The following is a 23,344-nucleotide window of genomic DNA, read 5'->3' as shown; positions in this document are numbered from 1 at the left end:
ATATGTATGTAACTACAAAACTCTGATCAAAGAAATCTAGATAAATGGAGAGCTATTCCATCCATAGATGGAAAGATTCATAAAAAGGTTCAATATTGTTTAAATGTCAGTTCCTCCAGACTTGATCTATAGATTCAATGTAATCTCAATTAAAATCCCAGCAAGTTATTTTATGGATGTCAACAAACTTATTTTAAAGTTTATATGGAAACACCAACAACCAAGAGTAGCTCCCATAAAACTGATGAAGAAGAACAAAGCTGAAGGACTGAGGCTACATGACTTTAGACTTACAATAAACCGGTAGTAATCAAGACAGCACGGTATTTGTAAAAGAACTGACAGACAGACCAGTGGAACAGAACAGAGAGTCCAGAAATAGTCAATTGATCTTTTACAAAGGAGCAAAAGTAATTCAATGAAAGAAAGGACCATCTTTTCAATGTGCTAGAACAACTGGACATCCATATACAGAAACTGACTCTTTCACCTTACACCTTTCCTAAAAATTAACTCAGAATGGAATGTAATAGACCTAAGTGTAAAACACAAAACTTCTAGAAGGAAACAGAGGAGAAAATCTAAGTGACTTTGGGTTTGGCAATGAGTTTTTAGTTATAAAACCAAAAGTATAATTCATGAAAGAAGGGATCAATAACTTGACATATTAAAATTAAAAAAAATTTTTCTGTGGAAAGCATTGTTAAAAGAATTTTTAAAAAGGCCACAAAATGGAAAAAAATACTTGTAAAACACGTTTGATAAAAGACTTTTATCCAAACACAACAGTGTATATCAACTGTATTTCAACTTTTAAATAAATAAATAAGCCTATTAGATCAATTACAAAAAAAAACCCCTCTTATCCAGAATATACAAAGAACTCTTAAAGCTCAGCAATAAGAAAACAACAACCCAATTAAAAATGGGCTGAAGCCAGAAATAAACCCACACACCTATAGTCAATTAATCTTTGACAAAGGAGGCAAAAATTAACAATGGAGAAAAGACAATCTCTTTTGCATGTGGTGTTGGAAAAGCTGGACAGCTGCATGTAAATCAGTGAAGTTAGAACACTCCCTCACACCATATACAAAAATAAACTCAAAATGGCTTAAAGACTTAAACATAAGACAGGATATCATAAATCTCCTAGAAGAGAACATAGGCAAAACCATTCTCTGACATAAATCATAGCAATGTTTTTCCTAGGTCAGTCTCCCATGGGAATAGAAATAAAAGCAAAAAATATATATATATAAATGAATCACTATGCTGTACACTAGAAATTAACACAACATTGTACATTGACTATACTTTAATTAAAAAAATTGAACAACAAAACAAACAAATGAGCATATTTACAAAACAGAAAGTGACTCACAGACATAGAAAACAAATTTGTGGTTACCAAAGGGGAAAGGGAGGAGGGATTAGCAGATACAAACTACTATGTATAAAATAGATGAACAACAAGGTCCTAATGTATAGCACAGGGAACTACATTCTATATCTTGTAATAACCTATAATGAAAAAGAATCTGAAAAATATATGTACATATATATGTATAACTGAATCACTATGCTGTACACCAGAAACTAACAACATTGTAAATCAACTAAACTTCAATAAAAAATAAAAATCACCTGGCCAGATATCCACCTTACCTGACAAGATATACAGATGGCAAATAAGCTTATGAAAAGGTGCTCACATCATATGTCATTAGGGAAATGCAAATTAAAACAACACTAAAACATCACCACACACATATTAAAATGGCTAAAATCCAAAACACTAACATATCAAATGCTGACAAGGATGTGGAGCAACAGGAAGTCTCATACATTGCTGGCGGGAGTGCAGAATGGTTCAGCCATTCTGGCAACGTATTTATTATAAAGCTAAACATCTCCTGACCACGTTATTTAGCAATTTCTCTTGTCCGTATTTACCCAATTAAGTTGAAAGCCTATGTCTATACAGACACTGCTCACAAATATAATATGGCACAAATGTTGCACATTGCTCTAGTTTATACAATAATAAAGGCCTTTTGTTTATTAACTTTAAAAAAAATTCATAATTGCCAGCAATTGGAAGCAACCAAGACATCTTTCACTAGGTGAATGGATAAAACAAACTGTAGTACATCTAGACAATGGAATATTATTTGGTGTTAAAAAGAAGACTTGGAGGGACCTTAAATGCATATTGCTAAGTGAAAGAAGCTAGTCTGAAAAAATCTACACACTCTATGGTTTCAACTATATGACATTCTGGGAATGGAAAAACTGTGGAGACAGTAAAAAGATCAGTTAAGCACTACACTGCAGCTCTTATGAGATTTAGCCCTTCCACTGGGCTCAAATATGCACTGGCATACCAGTTGAAGACAAGTCCCTCTATATGAGATGTTGGCTTCATTTCAGTGACCCTCCTTCTCTGTTCCCAGGAGTCTCCTGACCTCACTGCTGTAGAGTAGAAGTTTGGAGACAGCCAAGTGAATAGCAGAGACTAACGCAAGTTAGAAAAATAAAAGGAACAATTTTTTCCTCATTAAATTAGTCAAATGATGATAATAATTTAGGTGACCTACAAGTAGTAAAAGCAAAAGTCAGACATTAAAACAGTAGGAATATTTACTGACATTTGTATAACCTTTCAAAGAATGTTCTGACCTACATTGTTGCAGGAAATCATTTGATCTTCCCATCAGTTCTATATTTATTATAGCTATTTTAAGAGTTAAGGGAACTGATTATCACATGCCTGAGGATACACAACTAGTAAGTGGAAGAGCTAGTTACTTAAACTCTATAGTCTTTCTACCTTTAAGCCCCACTGTTCTTTCTACCAAAGAAAGCAAGGGCTTTGGTGAGAAAAAAAAAAAAAGAATGGATTTTAGAGTCAGCTTCTCTTGTCAAAAATGAGAATAATACCCTAGAGTAAGGCTGCTTCACGGGTGAGCCCAACTCTGGCTAAATATTTTTTTTTGTAAGGCTTTATAAATAAGTTGAGGGGTCTGTGTGAGATATAATGATTTATTGATGAGGATTTAGAGCAATGGGGGAAGAAGTGTTACTTACATATGTGTTTATTATCCAGTCAGGGCACATGAGGGTTCTTCATAGTATCCAAACACCATTTCTTTCTGTTCAGGTTCAGGAAACACCTCATCATGTTTTTTATTATCAGATGTATCATTCTCACCAATTTCACATTTCCTACCACAAGAAAAAGGTAGCAATACTGTTATTATTTAAGGTGTCATGTTTCTCTGGAACGTGTTTTATAGAAACGATGTACATCTTCTTGTCTCTTCAGTCCTCTGGTACACTTTATTTCTTGCTGGTTACATCATTACTCATGATGCTGTATTATCCTTAGACTTTATGCAGGCCAAAAATACTGGCTTCCAGTGACTCTCAAAGGTTGTGACTGCTTTGCTGACAATGATCACAAACGCAAGTCTTACCCAAAGCAGGCAGGGAAAATGTGAATTGTAATTAGTTTTATGGTTGTGTTAAATTTATCATTTGAACCTGCCAAGACTGACTCACAAAGAAATGGATAATCTAAACAGACCAATTACTAGTTAGGAGATGGAATCAGTAGTCAGAAGCCTCCCAATAAACAAAAGTCCAGGACCAGGTGGCTTCACTGGTAAATTTTACCAAACATTTAAAGAAGAATGAATACCAGTCCTTCTCAAACATTTCCAAAGAATAGAAGAGGAGGCTATTCAAACACTTCCAAACTCATTTTACAAGTCCAGCATTACCCTGATACCAAAACTAGACAAAGACACTACAAGAAAAGAAAATTACAGACCAATAGCTCTGATGACCATAGATGCAACATTCCTCAACAAAATTTTAGCAAGCCAAATTCAACAACAGATTAAAAGGGTCATACACTATGATCAAGTGGGATTAATTCCAGGGATGCAAGGATGATTCAACATCCATCAATCAGTCAATGCAATACACCACAGTAACAAAATGAAGGAAAAAAGTATATGATCATCTCAATAGATGCAGAAGCAGCATGTGACAAAGTTCAACATCCATTCATAACAAAAACTGTCAAAAAGTGAGTATAAAGGGAATATGCCTCAACAGAATAAAGGCTATATATTGTAAGTCCATAGATAGCGTCATATTCAATGGTGAAGAGCTGAAAAGTTTTTCCTCTAAGATCAGGAACAAGACAACGATGCCCACCTTTGCCACTTTATTCATCATAGTATCTGAAGTCCTAGCCAAAGCAATTAGGCAAGAAAAGGAAATAAGAGGAATCCAAATTGTATTTGCAGATGACATGATATTGCATATAGAAAATCCTAAAGACTCCACCAAAAAACTGTTAGAACTATTAAACAAATACAGTAAAGTTGCTAGATACAAAATCAATACACAAAAATCAGTTGTGTTTAAAACAGTCTCATTAATAATTGCATCAAAAATAATAAAATGCCTTGGAATAAATTACCAAGGCAGGGAAAGACCCACACACTGAAAACTATAAGACACTGATGAAAGAAATTAAGGAAGACACAAATAAATGAAACGATAGTCTATGCTCATGAATTGGAAGAATTAATATTGTTAAAATGTCCATAGAATCCGAAACAATCTACAGGTTCAGTGCAATCCCTATCAATATTTATCATTTGAAATTTTATAGTATAAACTTGAAACAGCACATCTTCCAACATGTCTTCTCTTGGACTCTTTTAGCCTCATATGCCTGGGTCTAAAGGCTGCACTGCCTTAGAGGATTATTCTGAAGCTAAATTAGATAATTAAGTCAACTGTCTGGCACATGGTTTATTCTCAATAAATGTTAGTTCCCCTGTTCTTTTCACTACCATCCAGAAAGAGGTTGTGTTTTCTTTTTTTAAGTAAGACGTAGAAACAAAATAGAATTAGAGCAGTTGCAAGAGATCCCTGGTGGAGAGTCTTTGTGAGAGTTGCCTATACAGCTCAGGCTAAAGCGTTTGCAAGAGTTTATTGGAGAGCATCCTCCCAGCTAAAATGAAATAAATTTCAAGGCCCTGGAGACAAAGATAAACTACAGTAATGTCAGCTCCAGGATCACTAATCAAACAGCAGAGTGGCCTGGTTTGTTGAAAGGGTATTGCAGTGCCCAGTCGCACGAGCTGAAAGGTAGGGCCTCCAGAGCTGAGAAATAGCCCAGATTCTAGGTGACATAGACCAAGCAGTCCCTGTTCTCTTATAGTGCTGGAAGAGACATGATACTATGCAGCCAAGTTTGTCATAGGTCACCGTAAGTGGGGCAAAGCTACATAGAAGCCCAGGTGTGTGGTGGAGTTCACAGAGGGTCAGTGATGCCCACCCAGAGCAGGATGGATTGGCAACACCCCAAATGTGAGTGAACAAAGAGACTGATGATAATACAGGCAGAGCCAGCAGGACTGTAATCAGGGAATCAGAGGGAAAAGGCAGTCAGAGGAGACAGAAATTGTCCTTAAGGAAAAACATTTATATCTTGGAGCTTGAAAGGGTCTGTGGCACTGTTAAGTGTTAAGTAACCTTTCTTCCATAAAGGCTATTTCAGAAAAAAGAAATGAAAATGAAAATGTTTAGTGACTGGCTAAGATTACTAACCTAGGCTGCTTCTGCCATTTCCCAAACCATGTCATTTTTCCAGAAACATCCCTTTAGTACCTAGAGAAGTACATCTTCATCAGGAAGGTTAGAGAGGATAGAACTGGAGAAGCAGTGGTGGGGTGAGCTCTGTGCTGAGGGTTCTTTCTGTGTGCTCATCATGCAGGCCCTCCCATCACAGTTATACTGGCTACCTTTGATCAAGTTGCTATATTTGTTTGAAAAGAAACCACTATTTATTAACTGATTTTTCAGGCAGTGTGCTAAGTGTTACATACATGGTCTTATTTCATCCTCACAACCAGTTCCTTGAACTGCTTTCACTGAATGAGATAAATTTCCAGTAAACTATGACGTGGAATGAGGGAGGGGGCATAGTAGGGGGCTGATTTGAGTTCAATCCTTTCTGAGAGGTTCTAGAAATTAGACCATTGGTCACAAGATGCCCATCACTGATCTACAGAGTCCTAACCCTAAAAGTCCCTTCTCCATTTCCACCAGCCATCACCATCACACCCCCACACTTCCTATCAATTAACCTTTCAAGTCAAAGTAACCAATGGAGTTCAGTCCAACAGACATTCTGTTGGGTACTTACATACTCAGCACCATGCATGGTACTCTGTGCTATGCACTGTGCTCAGATTTCTTGGTCTGGGAGAGAAAGATATTTAAATGGACAGTTATTCTTCAGTATAACAAGCGCTAGCCATACTGTGTCCTAGTCGTCATTGTATCCCTAATCCCAGGCCAGCATCTGGCACAGAATAAGACCGTCAGAGTTAGCATATTCTGAGAGAGAACCACGTGCCAGGCATTGTACTAAGCACTTTATTCTCAACATAATCCTCACAATAATTTTATGAAGTAAGTACTAGTATAATTCCAGTTTTAAAGATGTGGCGATTGAGGCACAGAGTAATTAAATAACATGCCCAGCTAGTAAGGGATGGAGCCAGGATACAAATCCAAGCAGAATGACTGTTGCTTCTAAATATCTGTTGAGTGAATGAATGAATGAATGAATGAACGAGAGGGAGGGAAAGACGGAGAGAAAGAGAGTGTGGGAACAACTGAGCAAGGTCAGTCTGAGTATGTCAGCTCTAGGTAAGATGGGGCCCACAGGCGGTAGGTTGGTTCTGCTTTGGAGGGGAAGCAATCACGAGAAGCTTCATAAAGGAAAGTGGTGCTTAAACTGAATGTTACAAGACAAACCGGTAGTCACTGGCCAGGGCAGGGCAGGGTAAACAGAGCTAAGGCACATTCTCAAGGACGTTTCTCGAACTGTTGCATCTCTCCTGCATCATGCATGAGTTTGTTCCTTATTCTAACCAGCTCATAAACTTGCTAAAAATTTTCCTAACCTCAAAACACATCTTTCCCTGCTTCTTCCCTCTAGCTATTGCCCCATTTCTCTGTCTTCCTTTATAGCAAAACTTCTGAACATTGCAGTCTCTGTTCCAGAACTCCAGTTCTTCTGTTTTCTCTTAAACCCAGTGAAGTCAGCATTTTGCCCCCACACTCCAGTTACACAGCTCTACTCAAAGTCAGGAGTAACCTCCATGTTGCCCAATCCAGCGGGCGTCCAGGTGTGATCAATCCTATGTCCCCACATTAGCGGGCCTAGTGCAGCGTTTCACCCAGCTGGTCCCTGCGTCCTTCTTGAGACACCTCCTTCCTTTGGCAACTGAGACCTCACACTCTCTCCTGATTATTTTTCTATCTCATGGACTGCCGCTTTCAGCCTTTTGCTGTGCTGCTCCTCGCCTCCCAAATGTTGATCCTTAAAACGCACATGGTGGTCAGGGCACTCTTCCACTGGAAATTGTTCAGTGAGGATGTGTGATAGAATCCACACTTGAGCTAGGTGTTGGAAACCTCCAGGACCTGCCTGTGCCACCTCACCTTTCATGTCATAGCTGTGTGGTGCTCTAGAGGACAGCCAGCCCCTCCAAGCGTGCTTTCTCACCACATTCTCCACCATCCCTGGGAACTGAGTGGTTCCCACTTGCCGACGAGGAAGCAGAGAATCAGGTTGTCCACCACTTGCCCCAGGTCACACAGCTTGCAGTGTCTTTTGTGAAAGTTTCTGATTCCGGGTCCTACGTTCTTCCCGTTTACGACCCATCGTTTGGCCTGATCCCTTAAGCTCAGTGCTTCCGAGTGAAGCAGAGGAGTGGAAGTCTGGTTCCTTCTTTTAGGTTCCAGCCTCTCCATCGGGATTTCCTCTTGAGAGTGCAGTGGTTTACACTCTTCACCCCAGGCGCTTGGTAGTCACGTTTGCAGGACAATGGGTGCTCTTACTGGTTGAAATGCTAAATCCCCCCAAAGGAAAGGCCAGCTGCAGAGTATGAGAACAAGGGCTGCATGATTCGATCAGACATCTAGGGGGGCCTCCTGGCATTTGGAGCGTGAGCGCCTCAGAGAAACTAACTATTCTGGCCCGAGGGAGCTGGCGACTGTTAATCTTGGTGGTTTTGACCGCTAACTGCCCTAGAGGTCCCCGTCTGCTGTATGACTCAGAATCCCCAACACTCCCCCTATTCTTCTCTCGCTGGGATGGTCAGGAGGCCATTTCTGAGGCATTTTAATTTGGTAATGACTTGACATGGCCCACTCTACCCAGGGCTATGTGTTTTAGAAGTTACTGTTGCTTTCTCAGTGGGGTTGATTTAGACCTGCTTGCTCATCCTCGGTATCTAACGACCCTGCACTGCCCTGGGAGGAGACTGTCCTGCTGGGTTCTGGTCTCCCTGTGCTCCAGTTTACCTGTGCACCCTCTTCTCGTCATGGCTCGGACTCTCCCATAGCCCTGATTCTTGAAGCACCTTGCCGGAGGTTGATGGTGTGCAGGAGAGAGGGGAAAGATGTGCCCGAAGCTTTGTCTGTAGTTGTACAGGCCTTTCTGCAGTGCTCTGTGCTAAGGGGGCGACCGCCACCCATCTTTCCTTCTCTTTGGGACCCACAGAGCAAGGCAGGCAGAAGGTGGGAGACTGAGAGACGAGAATATGAGGGGCTCATGATGTCTCACTGCTGGTATTCATGCTTCCCGAGAGCTGTGCACGGCTGCTGCTTCTTCTTCTATTTTTTTTATGATATTCGTAAATTTATTCATGACGTACATGTTAGAAACTAATGCTGTGTTTGGTGGAGCTTAGGCATAGCTCTTTAAGAGAGATCTTTTTTAAAAAAAAAACAAATATTATATTTTAAAATCACCATTCTAGAAGATAAAACTCAATATAGATTCTGAAAATGAACGAGGACAAGGATTGGAGGGTAGCATAAAATGAAAAAGTCAAGGATTGCTGGTGAGATGGTGGAAGATTATTTTTCTTATTTAGAGTTTTCTGATGTACTATATTGTGGCAAGTGATTGAGAAGCCAGACCTTCAGACAGCAGCTTTTAAAGTGTACAAGTATGTATAGTCCTGTGGGACTGCAAGCTTATGCCCTGGTGGGCACCGTGGCCAGTTGATCTCGAGGTGTCCCCTGGACAGCAGTCCCCACAACGGGGCTCCAAATGAGTGTATAAACTCCTGTCTCGGAGATACCTGGGAATGGCTTTGACGCGGACTTCCTCTCGTTCGGGGTTGCTGGGAGTGGCTCAGCCCGTCTTTAAGTTTTTTCAGAGGGTTGTTACATGTGTAGCTGTAGACTCGGTGTGTTTGTGGGAGGAGGTAAGATCAGGATCCTCTTCTGGTGCCATCTTGACCGGGAAACTCCTAAACCTCTTAATTGCAGTATCTACCTGAAACCAGAGGTCAAGTATAAGAATAGAGTTTATTAGGGTACACTGTCACAGACAACAGTGGGCCACGCCGGCCAGAGGTGCCCGTGTGAGCCTGTGCAGGGCTCCTTGACTCTCGTGTCTGCCCCATCTGCAGCAGCACCGACCACTCGTGTTATCCCTGGACTCTGTGCTTCCCTCTGTGGTGGCGCTGATTGTGACCCACACCAGTGATGGTGCCGGAAGAGCTCCTGCACTGCTGTTACAGAGAAATCAGTTCAGATAGTATCTACCACCTACTAACTGTCATCTTGGCTAAGTCTCTTCATCTTTTTGAGCTCACGTGTGAATTAATCATTAATAGCACCTATGCATGTGGCTGTTGAGAGGAGTGACTTAAAAAATGTATAATGTTTTAAAATTGCTGTGCCTAGTCCAGAAGCTTCAGGCAGCTTCAGTTATTGCATTGAAGTTTATATTTCATTTCTGAAATATAGTTGCTTACATAAGGAAATATTGTTATGCACATACTCTTATTAAAGCGTTGACTTTCTTTTGCCTACCAAATAGAGGTTCCCCGCCCCCACCCCCACAATCTGTCTTGTCACTCAGCATTTGTATTTCCATTTCAGGCTTTAAATTTCACTGCTAGGGAAGGCTAAAAAAAAGTAGATTTCTAGAAGAAATTGCCCATGGATACAGATGAATTTTGTCTAAATTCAAGGAGCAATGACTGTGTAAGGCCCTGGGCTGGGCCCACAGGGCACAAGAATGAGTCACATGTGACACAGGACAGGCAGTGGCGTCATGGTTCCTGGCCGTCCAGTATAGGTGCCAGCTGCCCCCCTCCCCACCGTACCTGCCCCCCCCCCCGCCCCTGCAGAAGGCAGCCTGGAGGGAAGACTTGCCGCAGGGCCCCAGCGCAGCAGAGCCGCTGGGCTTTAGAGTGCTGGCAGCTGGCCCAGGGGGTGGGGGGGAGGTCGGGACTGGGAACTGGCAACCAGCCAGGGCTCCCTCAGGTGCCCCAGCCATCACTGAATGTGTCCTGTTCTTCGGCTGTGGTTTTCTCTAGACTGTGTTAGGCAGAGTTTTTGGTGTCAGGGCAGTGACCCCAGCCCCACATTGAACACATAAGGACATCGAAGCCCAGAAATGCAAGGTGACGTGACTACAGTCACACAGCAGCAAAGCCAAGGCTAGAACATGCAAGTCTCCTGAAAAAATAGCTCCCTCTGACTTGTGGCCTCCTGAGATTGCCTTGTTTCCAGTCCAAGTGCAGTGAGGCTGTCAGGGCCGTTTTGTTCCTTTAGAAAATCGCTGGGGTCTTCTGTGTGCCCATCTCTGTGCAAGGAACTGGGGTTGCAGGGTTAAATCTGATCCTGACCCCGGGAATGTACAGTACAATGAGGGAAACACACCACCACCAATTGTAGTTCAGTGTGGCAAGTACTGATGGGGGTCAGCACGTAGTGTGGGTGGCAGAGGGGCAGACGATGAGCAAAGTGGATGCACTTGGCCCAGTCCGGGGGTCAGGGAATTACTCCCAGGGAAGCTGGCATCTGAGCTGAGTAGTGAAGGACTAGGAGGCCTAGGCAGGTGGAGAGGAACATGGAAGAACATGCCAGGCAGAGAGAACAGGAGAGCAGGAAAGCATCCTCAGCTAAACATCTGAGGGCTACGGTAATAGCCCCAACATACATGTGACCTGCATCAGGGCCCTGCGAGTGGTTCCCGCTGGCTGGCTCATAGCTTGTCTGGGGAGAACGGAGGCGGATGAGGCTGGACATGTAGGACGAGGCAGGAAGGTTGAAAGGGCAGTGCCTGTGACTTTATCACAGCCTGAGCAGCTCTCTCCTTAGGTCTCCAGGCCTCACTCTCCCATTCTGGGAGCCTGGATGGAGTTCCTGATTTCCTCAGGATCAGGCTTACTGCAGAGGATCTATGCAAAACCAGTGGCTTCCTTTTACCAAATTCTACTGAGAGGCCTTGTGTATTTATCTACCTATTCCTTTTGGGTTTCTTGTTCCTTCCCCCTCCCCCCCGCCCCTTGGTGTGGGGAAGGGGCTGAAGTGCTGTTTGGAGGGAATGAAGCTGTATTCAAGGTTTAAACACCTACAGCTGGCTCTTCACGAGCTGGTGCCCCACTGCCCAGGACCTGGCGAGATGTGACCCTCCTTCTCTTCCCGCAGGCCTGCTGACTTAGCCACCAAGTATGCAAACTTTTCCGAGGGGACTTGCAAGCCTGGCTATGCTTCGGCTTTGATGACTGCCATCTTCCCCAGGTAAGTGCTCCTGTTTCTTCCCACCACCTAGACAGCCCGGTCCATGGTCCAGGACCAGACACCCTGCCCCTTGCGGCAGTGCTGTGCTCCTGAGAAGATGGGATTCTGGGGTGCCTTCCCTCCTGTGTCCTTGAGTCTGTGGGTGCCTGGGAAGGACCTTGCTTTCAGTTGGTTCCTACCCCAGCCCCACCCTGGGCCCTTGCTACCCCTTGCCCCTGTCCTGTCACTCGGAGCTGGTACTTGCCATCACAGCTTTTTCTGTGGAGGGGCAGGAGGGGGTGAAAATTCCATCGTTGCCCCTTGGAAACCAGGTGTCCAGAAGCAGCCAGACAACGCTGCACGGCACAGAAGCTCGTGGTCTTTTTTGGAAGCTGGGACCAACAACCTGGCTTTGGGAAGGCATAGCCAAATAAAGCAGGAAATACAAAGGAGTTTCTGAGTTCCTGATTTCCCTGATGTCAGGCTTGCTGAAAGAAGCTGTGCCAAACCCCAGGAGTTCCTTTTACCAAATTCCACTCAGGGGCCTTGCTTGCTTATCTGCCTTTTCCTTTCAGCCTTTCTTTTCTGAAGCCTTGGTGTGGAAAAGGGCCTGACAGGCTGAGATCATCTTGTCTGCAGTCCGAGTGCAGTGAGACTATTGGGGTTGTTTTTGTTCCTTCAGAAAGTTACAGGAGTATCTGACTTGGAGGGGATGTAGAAGAGGCTGCTCTGGACCTCCAGGAATCAGGACATAGTACTTGGACCACCAGAGGAGCCCTAGGGGCGGCCTCTTGGGGTGGGCTCTGTTCACCGGGGCAAGTGTGTGCACCCCATCCCTTAGAAGGCTGGAGTTGGGGCACACAATGTGCTTGCAAAGGAATGCCGAGAAACAGCTTGCCCAGAAGCAAATCCGGGATGTTTGGATTTTATGCTCCTTTTCTTTTTCTAATGTGAGCAATCTAAGCTTAGCTCCTTGTAGAAAACAGGGTCTCTGCTGGCCAAAGATCTGGTGTTCAGATAGCGATCTCTTTGTCCAGGGTCTGTCTTCTGACTTGATTCCAAATGTTTTGCTTCCCCCAGCTATTTACTGAGTACCCCTTAAGTGTCTGGCACTATGTTCCATATTCTTACACAGATTCTCTCAGACCTACATGGCTCGGTCCCCTGGACCAGACACCTGTGACTTTTCCTTGACCTGTATACAGATTTTCTAATTGAAAGTAATACAAGCATGTGGAATAAAAAAGCCTCAAATAGGACAAAAGGGTATATACTCCCACTCCAGACCCCAGAGACAGCCAATATTGCCGTAAACGGGAGCATGCTGTATTTATTGTTCTGTATCTTACTTTTCACTCCTAACAATAGATCTTAGAGATTATCCTATTACCAGCATATATGGATCCATTGTATATTTTAAGAGACAGAACATAGTCTTTTTTTTGTTGAAGTATAGTCAGTTTACAATGTGTCCATTTCTGGTGTACAGCATAATGCTTCACTCATACATATACATACGTATATTCCTTTTCATATTTTTTCATTGTAGATTACTACAAAATACTGAGTATAGTTCCCTGTGCTGTCCAATATAAACTTGTTGTTTATCTATTTTATATATAGTAGTTAGTATCTGCAGATCTCAAAATCCCAATTTATCCCTTTCCACCCCCTCATCGTAAATTTTAAATGATTGCATAATATGTAATTGTATGGAAGTATCACAGTTTTATTAAAATAAGATTTGTTGTGGTTTAATTTACATACAGTAAAATTTACTTATTAGTATACTTGTGTGAGTTTCGGTAATATCTTTGTACAACTACCACATCAATAGAACATTTCCATCATTAACCTCCAAAAGTTCCCTCGTGCTCCTTTGCAGTTAATCCTTCCCTTGACCCCCAGGCCCTGACAACCACTGTCCTTCTATATTATCAGAATGTCACATAAATGGATCATATAGGAGCCTTTTGAGTCTGCCTCTTTTGTTTAGTATTATGCATTTGAGATGAATACATGTGTGTAGCAGTTGCTTGTTCCTTTTTAATTGCTGAATAGTATTCCATTGTTTGGCTGTTACATTGTATGTTGTTTATCTATTCAACAATCAAAAGACATTTGGGTTAATTCCAGTTTTCAGCTCTCATAAATGAAGCCAATATAGACATTTGTGTACAGGATGTATGCTTCACTTTCTAGGAATTTGCCAAGTTTGTTTCCCTAAGTGACTATACTGTTTTACTTTCCTGCCAGCAAAGTATGAGAATTCTAGTTGTTCTGCATCCCTAGCTTCAGTCTTTTTAATTTTAGCTGTTCTAGTAGGCCTAGAGTGATATCTCACTGTGATTTTAATTTGTGTTTTACTAATGACTAATGATGTTGAGTACCATTTTCATGTGCTTGTTTGCTTTTCTTTTATCTTTGGGGAAATGTCCAGATCTGTTGTCTTTTTTCAGTTGGTTGGTTGTCTCCTCATTGAATTGTAAGAAGACTTTCTTACATATTCTGATTAGAAGTCCTTTCTCAGATAGGTGATATGCAAATATTTTCCTCCAGTCTGTAGCTTGTGTTTTCAGTCCCTTGATGATGTCTTTCATAGAGAAGAAGTTTTTAATCTTGATCATGTCCATTTTATCAATTTTTTCTTTTATGGATTTCGCTTTTCATGTTTTATCTAAGAAAATTTTCCCCTGATCCAAAATCAAAAGGTTTTTTCCTATTTCCTTCTAGAATTTTTATAGGTTTAGTTCTTACGTTTAGGTCTATGACCCATTTCCAGTTAGTTTTTGTATATAGAAAAAGGTAAGGGTTGAGATTCATTTTTTGGCAAATGAATGTTCAGTTGCTTCAGAACCATTTGTTAAAGACTATCCTTTCTCCAAGGAACTACCATGGCATATTGGCTGAAAATCAGTTAATATACATGTGTGCTTCTGTTGCTGGATTCCTTGTTCTATTCTGCTGATCTCTATGTCTACACTTGCACCAGTATCATGCACACACAGATAATCACGTCCTCTGTCAACAGACAGTTTTGTTTCTTCCTTTCCAATCTGGATGCCTCTTATTCCTTTTTCTTGCCTCCCTGAGTTGGCAAGGTGAGAGTGAGCATACTTGCCTTAGTCTTTTACCATTATGGTGTTAGTTCTAAGGGTTTCATAGATACCTTTCTCAGGTAGAGGACATTCTCTTCTATTCCTGGCTTTTTGAAAGTTTTTAATCATTAATAGATGTTGAATTTTGTCAAATACTTTTTCTGCATCGTTTGAGATAACCATATGGCTTTTCTTTTTTTGTCTTTTAATACGATTGATCACATTGATTTATTTTTTTCATTGATTGATTTTGGATGTTAAGCCAATCTTTCATTTCTCGGCTAAACTTCATTTTGTCCTGATGTATTATTTTCATATATTGCTGGATTCAATTTGCTATTGTTTTGTTAAGGGTTTTTATTTTTCTGTTCATGAAAGATATTGTTCTATACTTTCCTTTTCTTGTAACATCTTTAGTATGCAGTTTTCTGAAAGTTTTGTGTAGAATTGATAATAGTTTTCCTTAAATGTTTGATAGAATTCACCAACAAAGACATCTAGGCCTGCAGTTTTCTTTATGAAAAGCTTTTTTACTAAGAATTTAATTTCTTTAATAGGTCTGAGGCTTTCTTATTTCTATTCAGATTTTCCTATTTCCTCTTTGATAGATTGTCTTTCAAGAAATTTGACCATTTCATCTAGTTGTTGTTAAATTTATTGGCATAAAATTGTTTATAAAATGTAACTCTTTTAATGGCTAGGATCTCCAGATAAGTCTTCTCTTTCATGCTTAATATTGGTAATTTCTATTTTTCTCTTTTCTTCCTAATCTGCCTAGTTAGAAGTTTATTATTTTTATTGATCTTTCCAAAGAACTTACTTTTGGTTTCACTGATTTTTCTCCATTGGTATTTTTTTCACTATAGTGTTGATTTCTGCCTTTACCTTTATTATTTCCTTCCACTTACTTGAGGCTTAATTCTTTTTTGTTTGTTTGATTATTTCTTAGGGTAGAAGTTTAGGCCATTGATTTAATTCCTTTCTAACATAAACATTTAGTTTCTCTCTAGATTCTTTTGAAGTTTTTTTGGTTAATTTCCAAACATTTGAGGATGTTCTAGATATGTTAAAGATTTTTGGCTTATTTTTGTTGTGATCAGACAGTATACTTTGTATGATTTTAATACTTTTAAATTTATTGAGACCTGAGTTATGGGATAAAATATGGTCTAGCTTGGTGAATATTCTTATGTACTTAGAAAATATTCTGCTGTTATTGGGTATTCTATAAATGGTAATTAGATTAGGCTGGTTGATAGTATTTGTCAGTTCTGTATCCTTACTGATCTTCTGTCAATTACTGAGAGAGGGATGTTGAAGTCTCCATTTATCAGTTTTTGCTTCAATATGTTTTGAAACTCTGCCATTTAGTGCATATACATTTAGAATCATTCTATCCCTTTGCTGAATAGATCCCTTCATTGTTCTGAAATGTCTCTTTTTCGCTGGTAATAAATCTTCTTTGTAGGATACTAGTATAACCACTCCAGCTTTTTAAAAATTAGCTTCATCATGTACATGTTTTTCTGTCCTTTTACTTTTTTGGTGAGGAAGGCATATGTGTGTTATACCCTTGAGTATCAGAGAAGTTGGATTTTAGAGGTAAGATGGGCAGCAGTCCTTCCTTTTACATTTAACCTATTTCCTTATAATTAGAGTGGGTTTCTTGTAGATGGCACATAATTGAATCTTGCTGTTTTATCCAATCTGACAATGCCTGCCTTTTAATGCAGTGTTTATACCATTTATGTTTGATGTAATCATCAATGTGGTTGGGTTTAAATCTGCCACCTCACTGGTTCTTTTTTTCTCCCCTTTATTTTCCTGCCTCCTTTTGGATTAATTGAGTGTGTTTTACAATTTCATTTTACCTTCACTATTGGCTTACCTCTTTTTGTTTTGTTTTTTCATGATTTTTATAAAGTTTATAATATATGTATATATTTTTTCCTTTTTCTTTTTTATTGATGTATAGTCAGTTTACAGTGTTGTGTCAATTTCTGGTGTACAACGTAATGTTTCAGTCATACGTATAATACATACATTCAACATCTTTAATTTATAATCTGTTTTCACACAATATTATAGCACTTCACTTAGAGCTCATGAACCTTAGAACACTGTACTTCCATTTCCCCTCCTGCCTTTTGTGCTGTTTTTGTCATACATTTCATATTTATATATATTATAAACCCACACAGCGTTGTTCTTATTTATTTTTGTTTTAAACAGTTAATCATTTAAACTGAATAAAAATGAGCAGGAAAAGGCAGCCATGAAATGCCAGAAGATATTTGCAAATCATATATCTGATATGAGGTTAATATCCAGAATCATTAAAGAACTTCTACAACTCAACAATACCAACAACAGCAGCAGCAGAAATAGACAAAGGACTCAAATAGACATTTCTGCAAAGAAGATATACAAATGGCCAACAAACACATGAAAAGATGCTCAACATCTTTAGTCATTAGGGAAATGCAAATCAAAGCCATCATGAGATACTATCTCACACTCATTAGAGTGGCTGTTATTAAAAAAAAAGCAGAAAATAGCAAGTGTAGGCAAGGATGTTGAGAAATTGGAACCCTTGTACCCTGTTGGTGGCAATGTAAAGTGGTGCAGCCACAATGGAAAACAGTATGGTTGTTCCTCAAAAAACTGAAAATAGAATTTCTATATGACCCAGCAATTCCACTTCGGGGTATATACCCCAAAGAAATGAAAGCAGGTTCTCAAAGAGATATTTGCACACTCATGTTCATAGCAGCATTATTCACAATAGCTAAAGCAACCCAGATGTGCATCAACAGATGAAAAAATGTGGTATATACATACAATGGAATATTATTCACCCTTAAAAAGAGGGGAAATTCTGACACATGCTACTGTGTGGATGAACCTTGAGGACATTATGCTAAGTGAAATAATCTAGTCATAGAAAGACAATACTGTCTTAGTCCACTTATGTAAGGTAAGTGGAGGAGTCAAATTCACAGAGATAGAAAATAGAATCATGGTTGCCAGAGGCTGGGGACAGGGGGAAATGAGAATTTGCTGTTTGATGGATATTTAATAGATACAGTTTCAGTTTTGCGAGATGAAAAGAGTTCTGGAGATTGGTTGCATAATAATGTGAAAGTATTTTACTGAATTTTACCCTTAAAAATGTTTAAAATGGTAAATTTTATGTTATGTATATTTTACCATAATTTAAATTTTTAAAATTAGTATGAAAAGCCTTTTATAGTTACCCACAAACTTAGTTTTACTGTTGGTCTTTATTTCTTTATGTATTTCTATATGGTATTCTTGTTCTTCCACCTGAAAAACTTCTTTTAACATTTCTTATGAGGACAATCTGATGGCATTAAGTCTTTCAGCTTTGGGTTGCCTTTATTTTACCTTCAGTCTTGTAAGTTTGTTTATTTGTTTGATTGGTAGGTTTTGGCTGGGTGTACAATTTTAGGTTGACAATTTTACACATACAGTACTTTAAAGATATAACTTCATTTTCTTTTGGCTTGTATAGTTTCTAACAAAAGTCTTCTGTCAGTTTAATCTTTTTTTATTTTTTGAGATTTTTCTCCTTATCACTGGTTTTCAGCAATTTGATATGATGCACTTTGTTGTGGTTTTCTTTATATTATACTTGGCTTGGGTTTATTTAGCTCATTGGATCTATGGGTTTATTTTTAAATTAAATTTTATTTTTTGCCCTTATTTTCTCAAATATGTTTCTGCCCACCTCCCTTCCCAGGATTTCAGTTACATGTATGTTAAGCCATTGGTCCCACTGGTTTGTTTGATGCTCTGGCTTGTTTAGTGTTTTTTCCCCAATCTTATTTCTCTTTAGGCTTCATTTTGGATAGTCGATATTGCTGTGTTTTCATGTCCACTGATACTTCTTTTGTGGTATCTAATCAGCTGTTAATCCCATATGGTATATTTTCATTTCAGATATTGTGGGTTTTTAAATATTTTTTATTGAAGTGTAGTGGATTTACAATGTTAGTTTCAGGTATACAGCAAAATGATTCAGTTATACATATACATACATACATATATGTATTTTTCTTTTCAGATTCTTTTTCATTATTACAAAATTAAAACAAAAAATTGAATATAGTTCCCTGTGCTATACAGTAGGCCCTTGTTGTTTATCTATTTTATATATAGTAACGTGTGTCTATAATCCCCAACCCCTAATTTATCCCTCCCCACCCTTTCCTCTTTGGTAACCATAGTTTGTTTTCTATGTCTGTGAGTCTGTTTTCGGTTTGTAAACAGATTTTGTATTGTGGGTTTTTTTGTGTGTGTTGTGTTTTTATTCGCTGAAGTTTCATTTAGGTCTTTGTATATCTTCCATTTCATTCTTTATTATGTTCATGTGTTCTACCTTCTTGAATACTTGGAACATATTTATAATATCCTTTAACATCCTTGTCTGGTAATCTCATCATCTCTTGTCATTTCTGGGATGGTTTCTATTGATTGATTTTTCTCCTGGTCATGGACTATATCTTTCTGATTCTTCATATGCCTGCCTGGTAATTTTTTAATTAGATTCCAGACAATGCAGAATTTACATTTTTCTATGCTAGACCTTGTTGCATTCCTTTAAATAGCGCTAGTTTTGCTGGGCCTGTGGTTAAGTTACTCAGAACCAGTTGTATTCCTTTGAGACTTGCTTTTAGCATGGTTAGTACAAGTCTTGAACAGCCCTTTGTCTTGGACTAGTTTATCCCCATTACTAACGCGGTACCTGTCTGAGAACTCAACCCAATGCCTTGTGTATTTTGAGGCATTTCCATTGTGGCTGAGTTGTTGCCACAATGGTTTCACGAATACAAACAACTCCCAGGCCTGTGTGAACACGAGGAATTGTTTGATCTACTGCTTCCTGATGGTCTTTCTGAGCCTCAGAGTTTCCTCTCCTTATATGTGCAGATCAGCACTTGGCCCAAGATCTGAGGGGACCCCTTTGCAGATCTCCAGGGCTTTCTGAGCAGCTCTGTCCTCTATGCTAGTCCTCTCCACAAATTCTAGTCTCCTTGGCCTCTCTAAACATTGATCTCTCTTCTTACTCAGAAAGACCACTGGGCTCTGTTTGGTTCCCCATCCCTGCACTGGTCTGAAAACTTACCTATTTTGATTTGTTTTCTAGTTGCTTAAGGTCCCATCCCTGTTATTCCATCGTGGCTAGAAGCAGAAGTCCCTTCTTTACATAGCATTCCGTGAACTGAGCTACAGCCTAGTGCGTCCATTCCCTATTTATGGACAATTAGGCAATCGTCATTTCTCACTACTGCAGATACTACTTCAGCCTTTCAGAATAACCCTTTTTTATACAGCATTTCCCACACATGTGAGATTATCTAGAATAAAGTGATACTTCTGGGTCAAAATTTATGTGCATTTGTAATTTTGAAAGTTATTGGCAAATTGCCCTCTGTAGCAGTTTTTGAATTCACATCTGCACATAGTAGTTCATAGCGGTGCTTTCCTCTGTGCTTTTTTCCCACTACTTTTATAGCTTTGTTATTTATATTTAAATTATTAATCCATCCAGGTTTTTTATTATTGTTTTGTTTTGCTGCTGGTGTTAGGCACGATCCCTGGTGCTGGGATCTAGGTTTGTTTAATTTTTCTCCCTGTGGGCAGCTACTGTTTCTTGATATTTTGACCAAAAAGTTCTGAGTACAGTCAGGATTTTGATTTTTAATGCAACAATATTTTGACACTAAAGATCTTAATGTAGCTCTTCTGACGTATTAGTTTTGACACAGTCTGATAAAAACAAACTATTGAATCTTTCTCTCTTTTTTTTTAATTACCAAGTGTCATGTGAAGCATATTCTCACTCTGTCCCTAAGCCTCACTCCTCCTGAGCCCGCCCAGCCACTGACTCCCATACTTGGGCCCAGTCTCGGGAGCAGGCTGCAGAGTCCTGCTCCTCTGGGAAGCCAGCCTGTTCCCTCACACACCTTTGTGCTGTCTGCTGGGAAATCCTCCTTCCTTCCTCAAGACTTGCCTGCCCGGTACATCCTCCTCTAATGGGAGAGACAGGGAGGAGGGGGCATGAGGTCCAAAGGAGCTCAAATTCATTGAACATCTTCTCTGCTCTACACATTGGATTAGGCTTTTGTATCTATTGGTCTCATGGAATGGAAAATCTTCCCTGACCTCAGCCCCTCTGCACACATCCAGTTACCCATTCCTCAACCTGTACCACCGCAGCGCCGCACACGTAGCTCTGTCGTCGGAGTTCTAGTTATGCATTGGTATCTCTTCTCCCATAGTAAGCTGTGTACTTAGCACAGAGGCAGGGTCTTGTTCACGGCCGCCAGCACTTAGCAGAGCCTTTAGCACTTAGGAGGCACTTAGTACTTACTTCATGAATAGATATTAATTTCTTCCCTTGGGAGACTGACAATCTGAGGGTGTGAAGTATGTTGGTAAAACACTCTTTCAGTGGAGAGAGTTACTGAAGAAAAAATAATTATTTTAACATGTACAAATACATGATAGATTCGAAAGAGATGAGATTTGAAGACAGCAGGTTCTCACAGCTTTCTCACTTAACAGGCTGTATGTGATCTTGGAAATGTCTGAGCACTAGTTTTTAGAATTTTAGAGACTAACTCATTAGTCAAGAGGATGAAATGAGATGAGGTATCTGGGGCTATACATGTTAGATCATTCCAGCAAAATTTAATGTTAGACACTAAGTGAATTCTGTTTTCTCAATGATTTTCATTAAATCAGGTAAGTTTTTTCGGGAAGAAGTAAAGATCCCAGAATAGATCATGATGAAACATTTAAAAGTAGTTTTAAAGAAAACGATATAACTTATGAAGACTTAATTGACATTCTCCATTCTCCTGGCAAAATACTTCGGTACATACGTTTGGGTGGCGTTTTGCAATTTGGTGAACGACTGAGTGTCATGTCGCTTGGATGGGACCAGTGGAGCCACTCACCACTGGGAGCAAGCATGGCATCATGATGCTAAGCCTGTGGCACACAGTTTCAGCAGAACGCAGAACCCGATCCAGGCTGTGCCCATGCTGCAGAGCAAGAACAGCAGTGACAGGGATGGCTAACAACTGCTGATGTATCAGGGCTTCTGCTCAGACCTTTTCCTTTTCTTTTTTTTTTTTTTGTTTGTTTGTTTTAGTCCTCCTAACGATCATATGAACTAGGATTGTTATTAATACAGTTTTAACTATGAGGAAATCGAGGCATAGAGAAGTCAAGCAATTTGCCTGAGGTCACACAGACAGAAAGTGATGAAGCCCAGTTTTGAACCCAAGCACTCTGAGCGCAGAGCCCACATGCTTAACTACTGCATTCTACTTCCTCGCACAGATACTGTTACATGGACAGGGTGGCTCGTGGCCAGAGTCTAGAGGTCCACCAGATGCCTGGTGGGGGCTCATGAGGTACTGGTGTAAGAATTACCCTCTTGCCCAGCTCTAACAGAGGAAAACCTTACTTCTCTTAAGACACGCTTTGCTTTGGGAAGGCCAGGGTGCATGGTGTGTATCTGTGACCATGTGTGTCTGATTCTCATATGGCTAAGGAATCATTGCCATGGTCCAAGCTGGCCAAGTTCCCCAGAGTGCAAGGGTGGCCTTTGAAACCTTGCTGAGCTCTCAGAGACAGGAAGTCTGGAGTATTGACAGAGTCCCAGCTGACTGTTTTGGGACCCTTGCGTGAGAAGGTGCAGGAGGTCTATTGCACTGCCCTGGGGAATTTGAAAGCTTATGGGCTCCTGGCCAGGGTAGCTGGGTATCTGGTATCCCCACATTCCAAAGCCCCTCCCTCTCTGCCCTTCCAGAGAAGGATCCTGGGACTTCTAGCACTACAACAGTGGGGAGGAATGGTAAGATTGAGCGGCATCCATGTAAAGCTTTGTCGCGGTACCATAAATTACAGAGGAGAATAGAGCACCGCCCACTTCCACAGAATCACTGTCCTTCTAGATTGAGGGCAGGCCAAGTGTCCCCCCACCCAGGGGTATGCAGAAGACTCATTGCTCTATGCTTCCTCACATCCCCTGATCTCTGCCGTTTAGCTTCCACCCCCACCCCTCCCCTCTCTGAAATGCTCTTGTCCACATCACCCAAAAGGACCAACTGATAAACTCAATGGGTAGACCTCTTTTTTTACCTCTCAGAAGCATTGGGCACTATTGATCTCTTCCTCCATTCTGAACATTTTGAAACTCTCGCTTCTCAATTCTTTGTCTAAACTCCCTTCCAGTTCTCCTATTTCTCTATTATTCCTTCTCAGTCTCTTTTATAAGCAGTGTTTTTCCTGTACCCAACCTTAAATGTTGATGTTAGAAAAAAAATGTTGCTTTCTGCCAGGGTTCAATTATGGCCCTCTCTTCCCCTCCCCTCTCCTCCCCTCCCTTCACCTCCACTTCCCTCTTCTCCCCTCCCCTCCCCTTCCTTCTCCTCCCCTCCCCTCACTCCACTGCTCCAGCTAACAAATACTCTCAGATCTTTTTGGAGCCCCACTCTCTCTGGATTTCTAGACCCACATATCCAACTCCCTGATGGACAGCTCCACTTGGATGACTCTTGAGCATCTCGAACTCAATGTATCCA

General features: G+C 40.5%; 1 protein-coding gene across 13 annotated transcripts in view; it reads left to right on the top strand.

Moving 5' to 3' along the window:
- The window catches only part of ST3GAL3 (ST3 beta-galactoside alpha-2,3-sialyltransferase 3), a 185,788-nt gene that overhangs the window by 103,757 nt on the left and 58,687 nt on the right, over window positions 1-23,344 (top strand). For all 13 annotated transcript variants that reach the window (XM_072974597.1, XM_072974594.1, XM_072974595.1 and 10 more), the window contains one exon: window positions 11,554-11,646. In XM_072974597.1, the coding sequence (XP_072830698.1) occupies window positions 11,554-11,646 (93 nt within the window). The remainder of the gene's footprint in view (window positions 1-11,553; window positions 11,647-23,344) is intronic.

This window comes from Vicugna pacos, chromosome 13, assembly GCF_048564905.1.
Source record: "Vicugna pacos chromosome 13, VicPac4, whole genome shotgun sequence".
Classification (NCBI taxonomy): Eukaryota; Metazoa; Chordata; class Mammalia; order Artiodactyla; family Camelidae; genus Vicugna; species Vicugna pacos.
The sequence above is the reverse complement of the archived record's forward strand: the minus strand, read 5'-3'. Positions and strand labels throughout refer to the sequence as shown.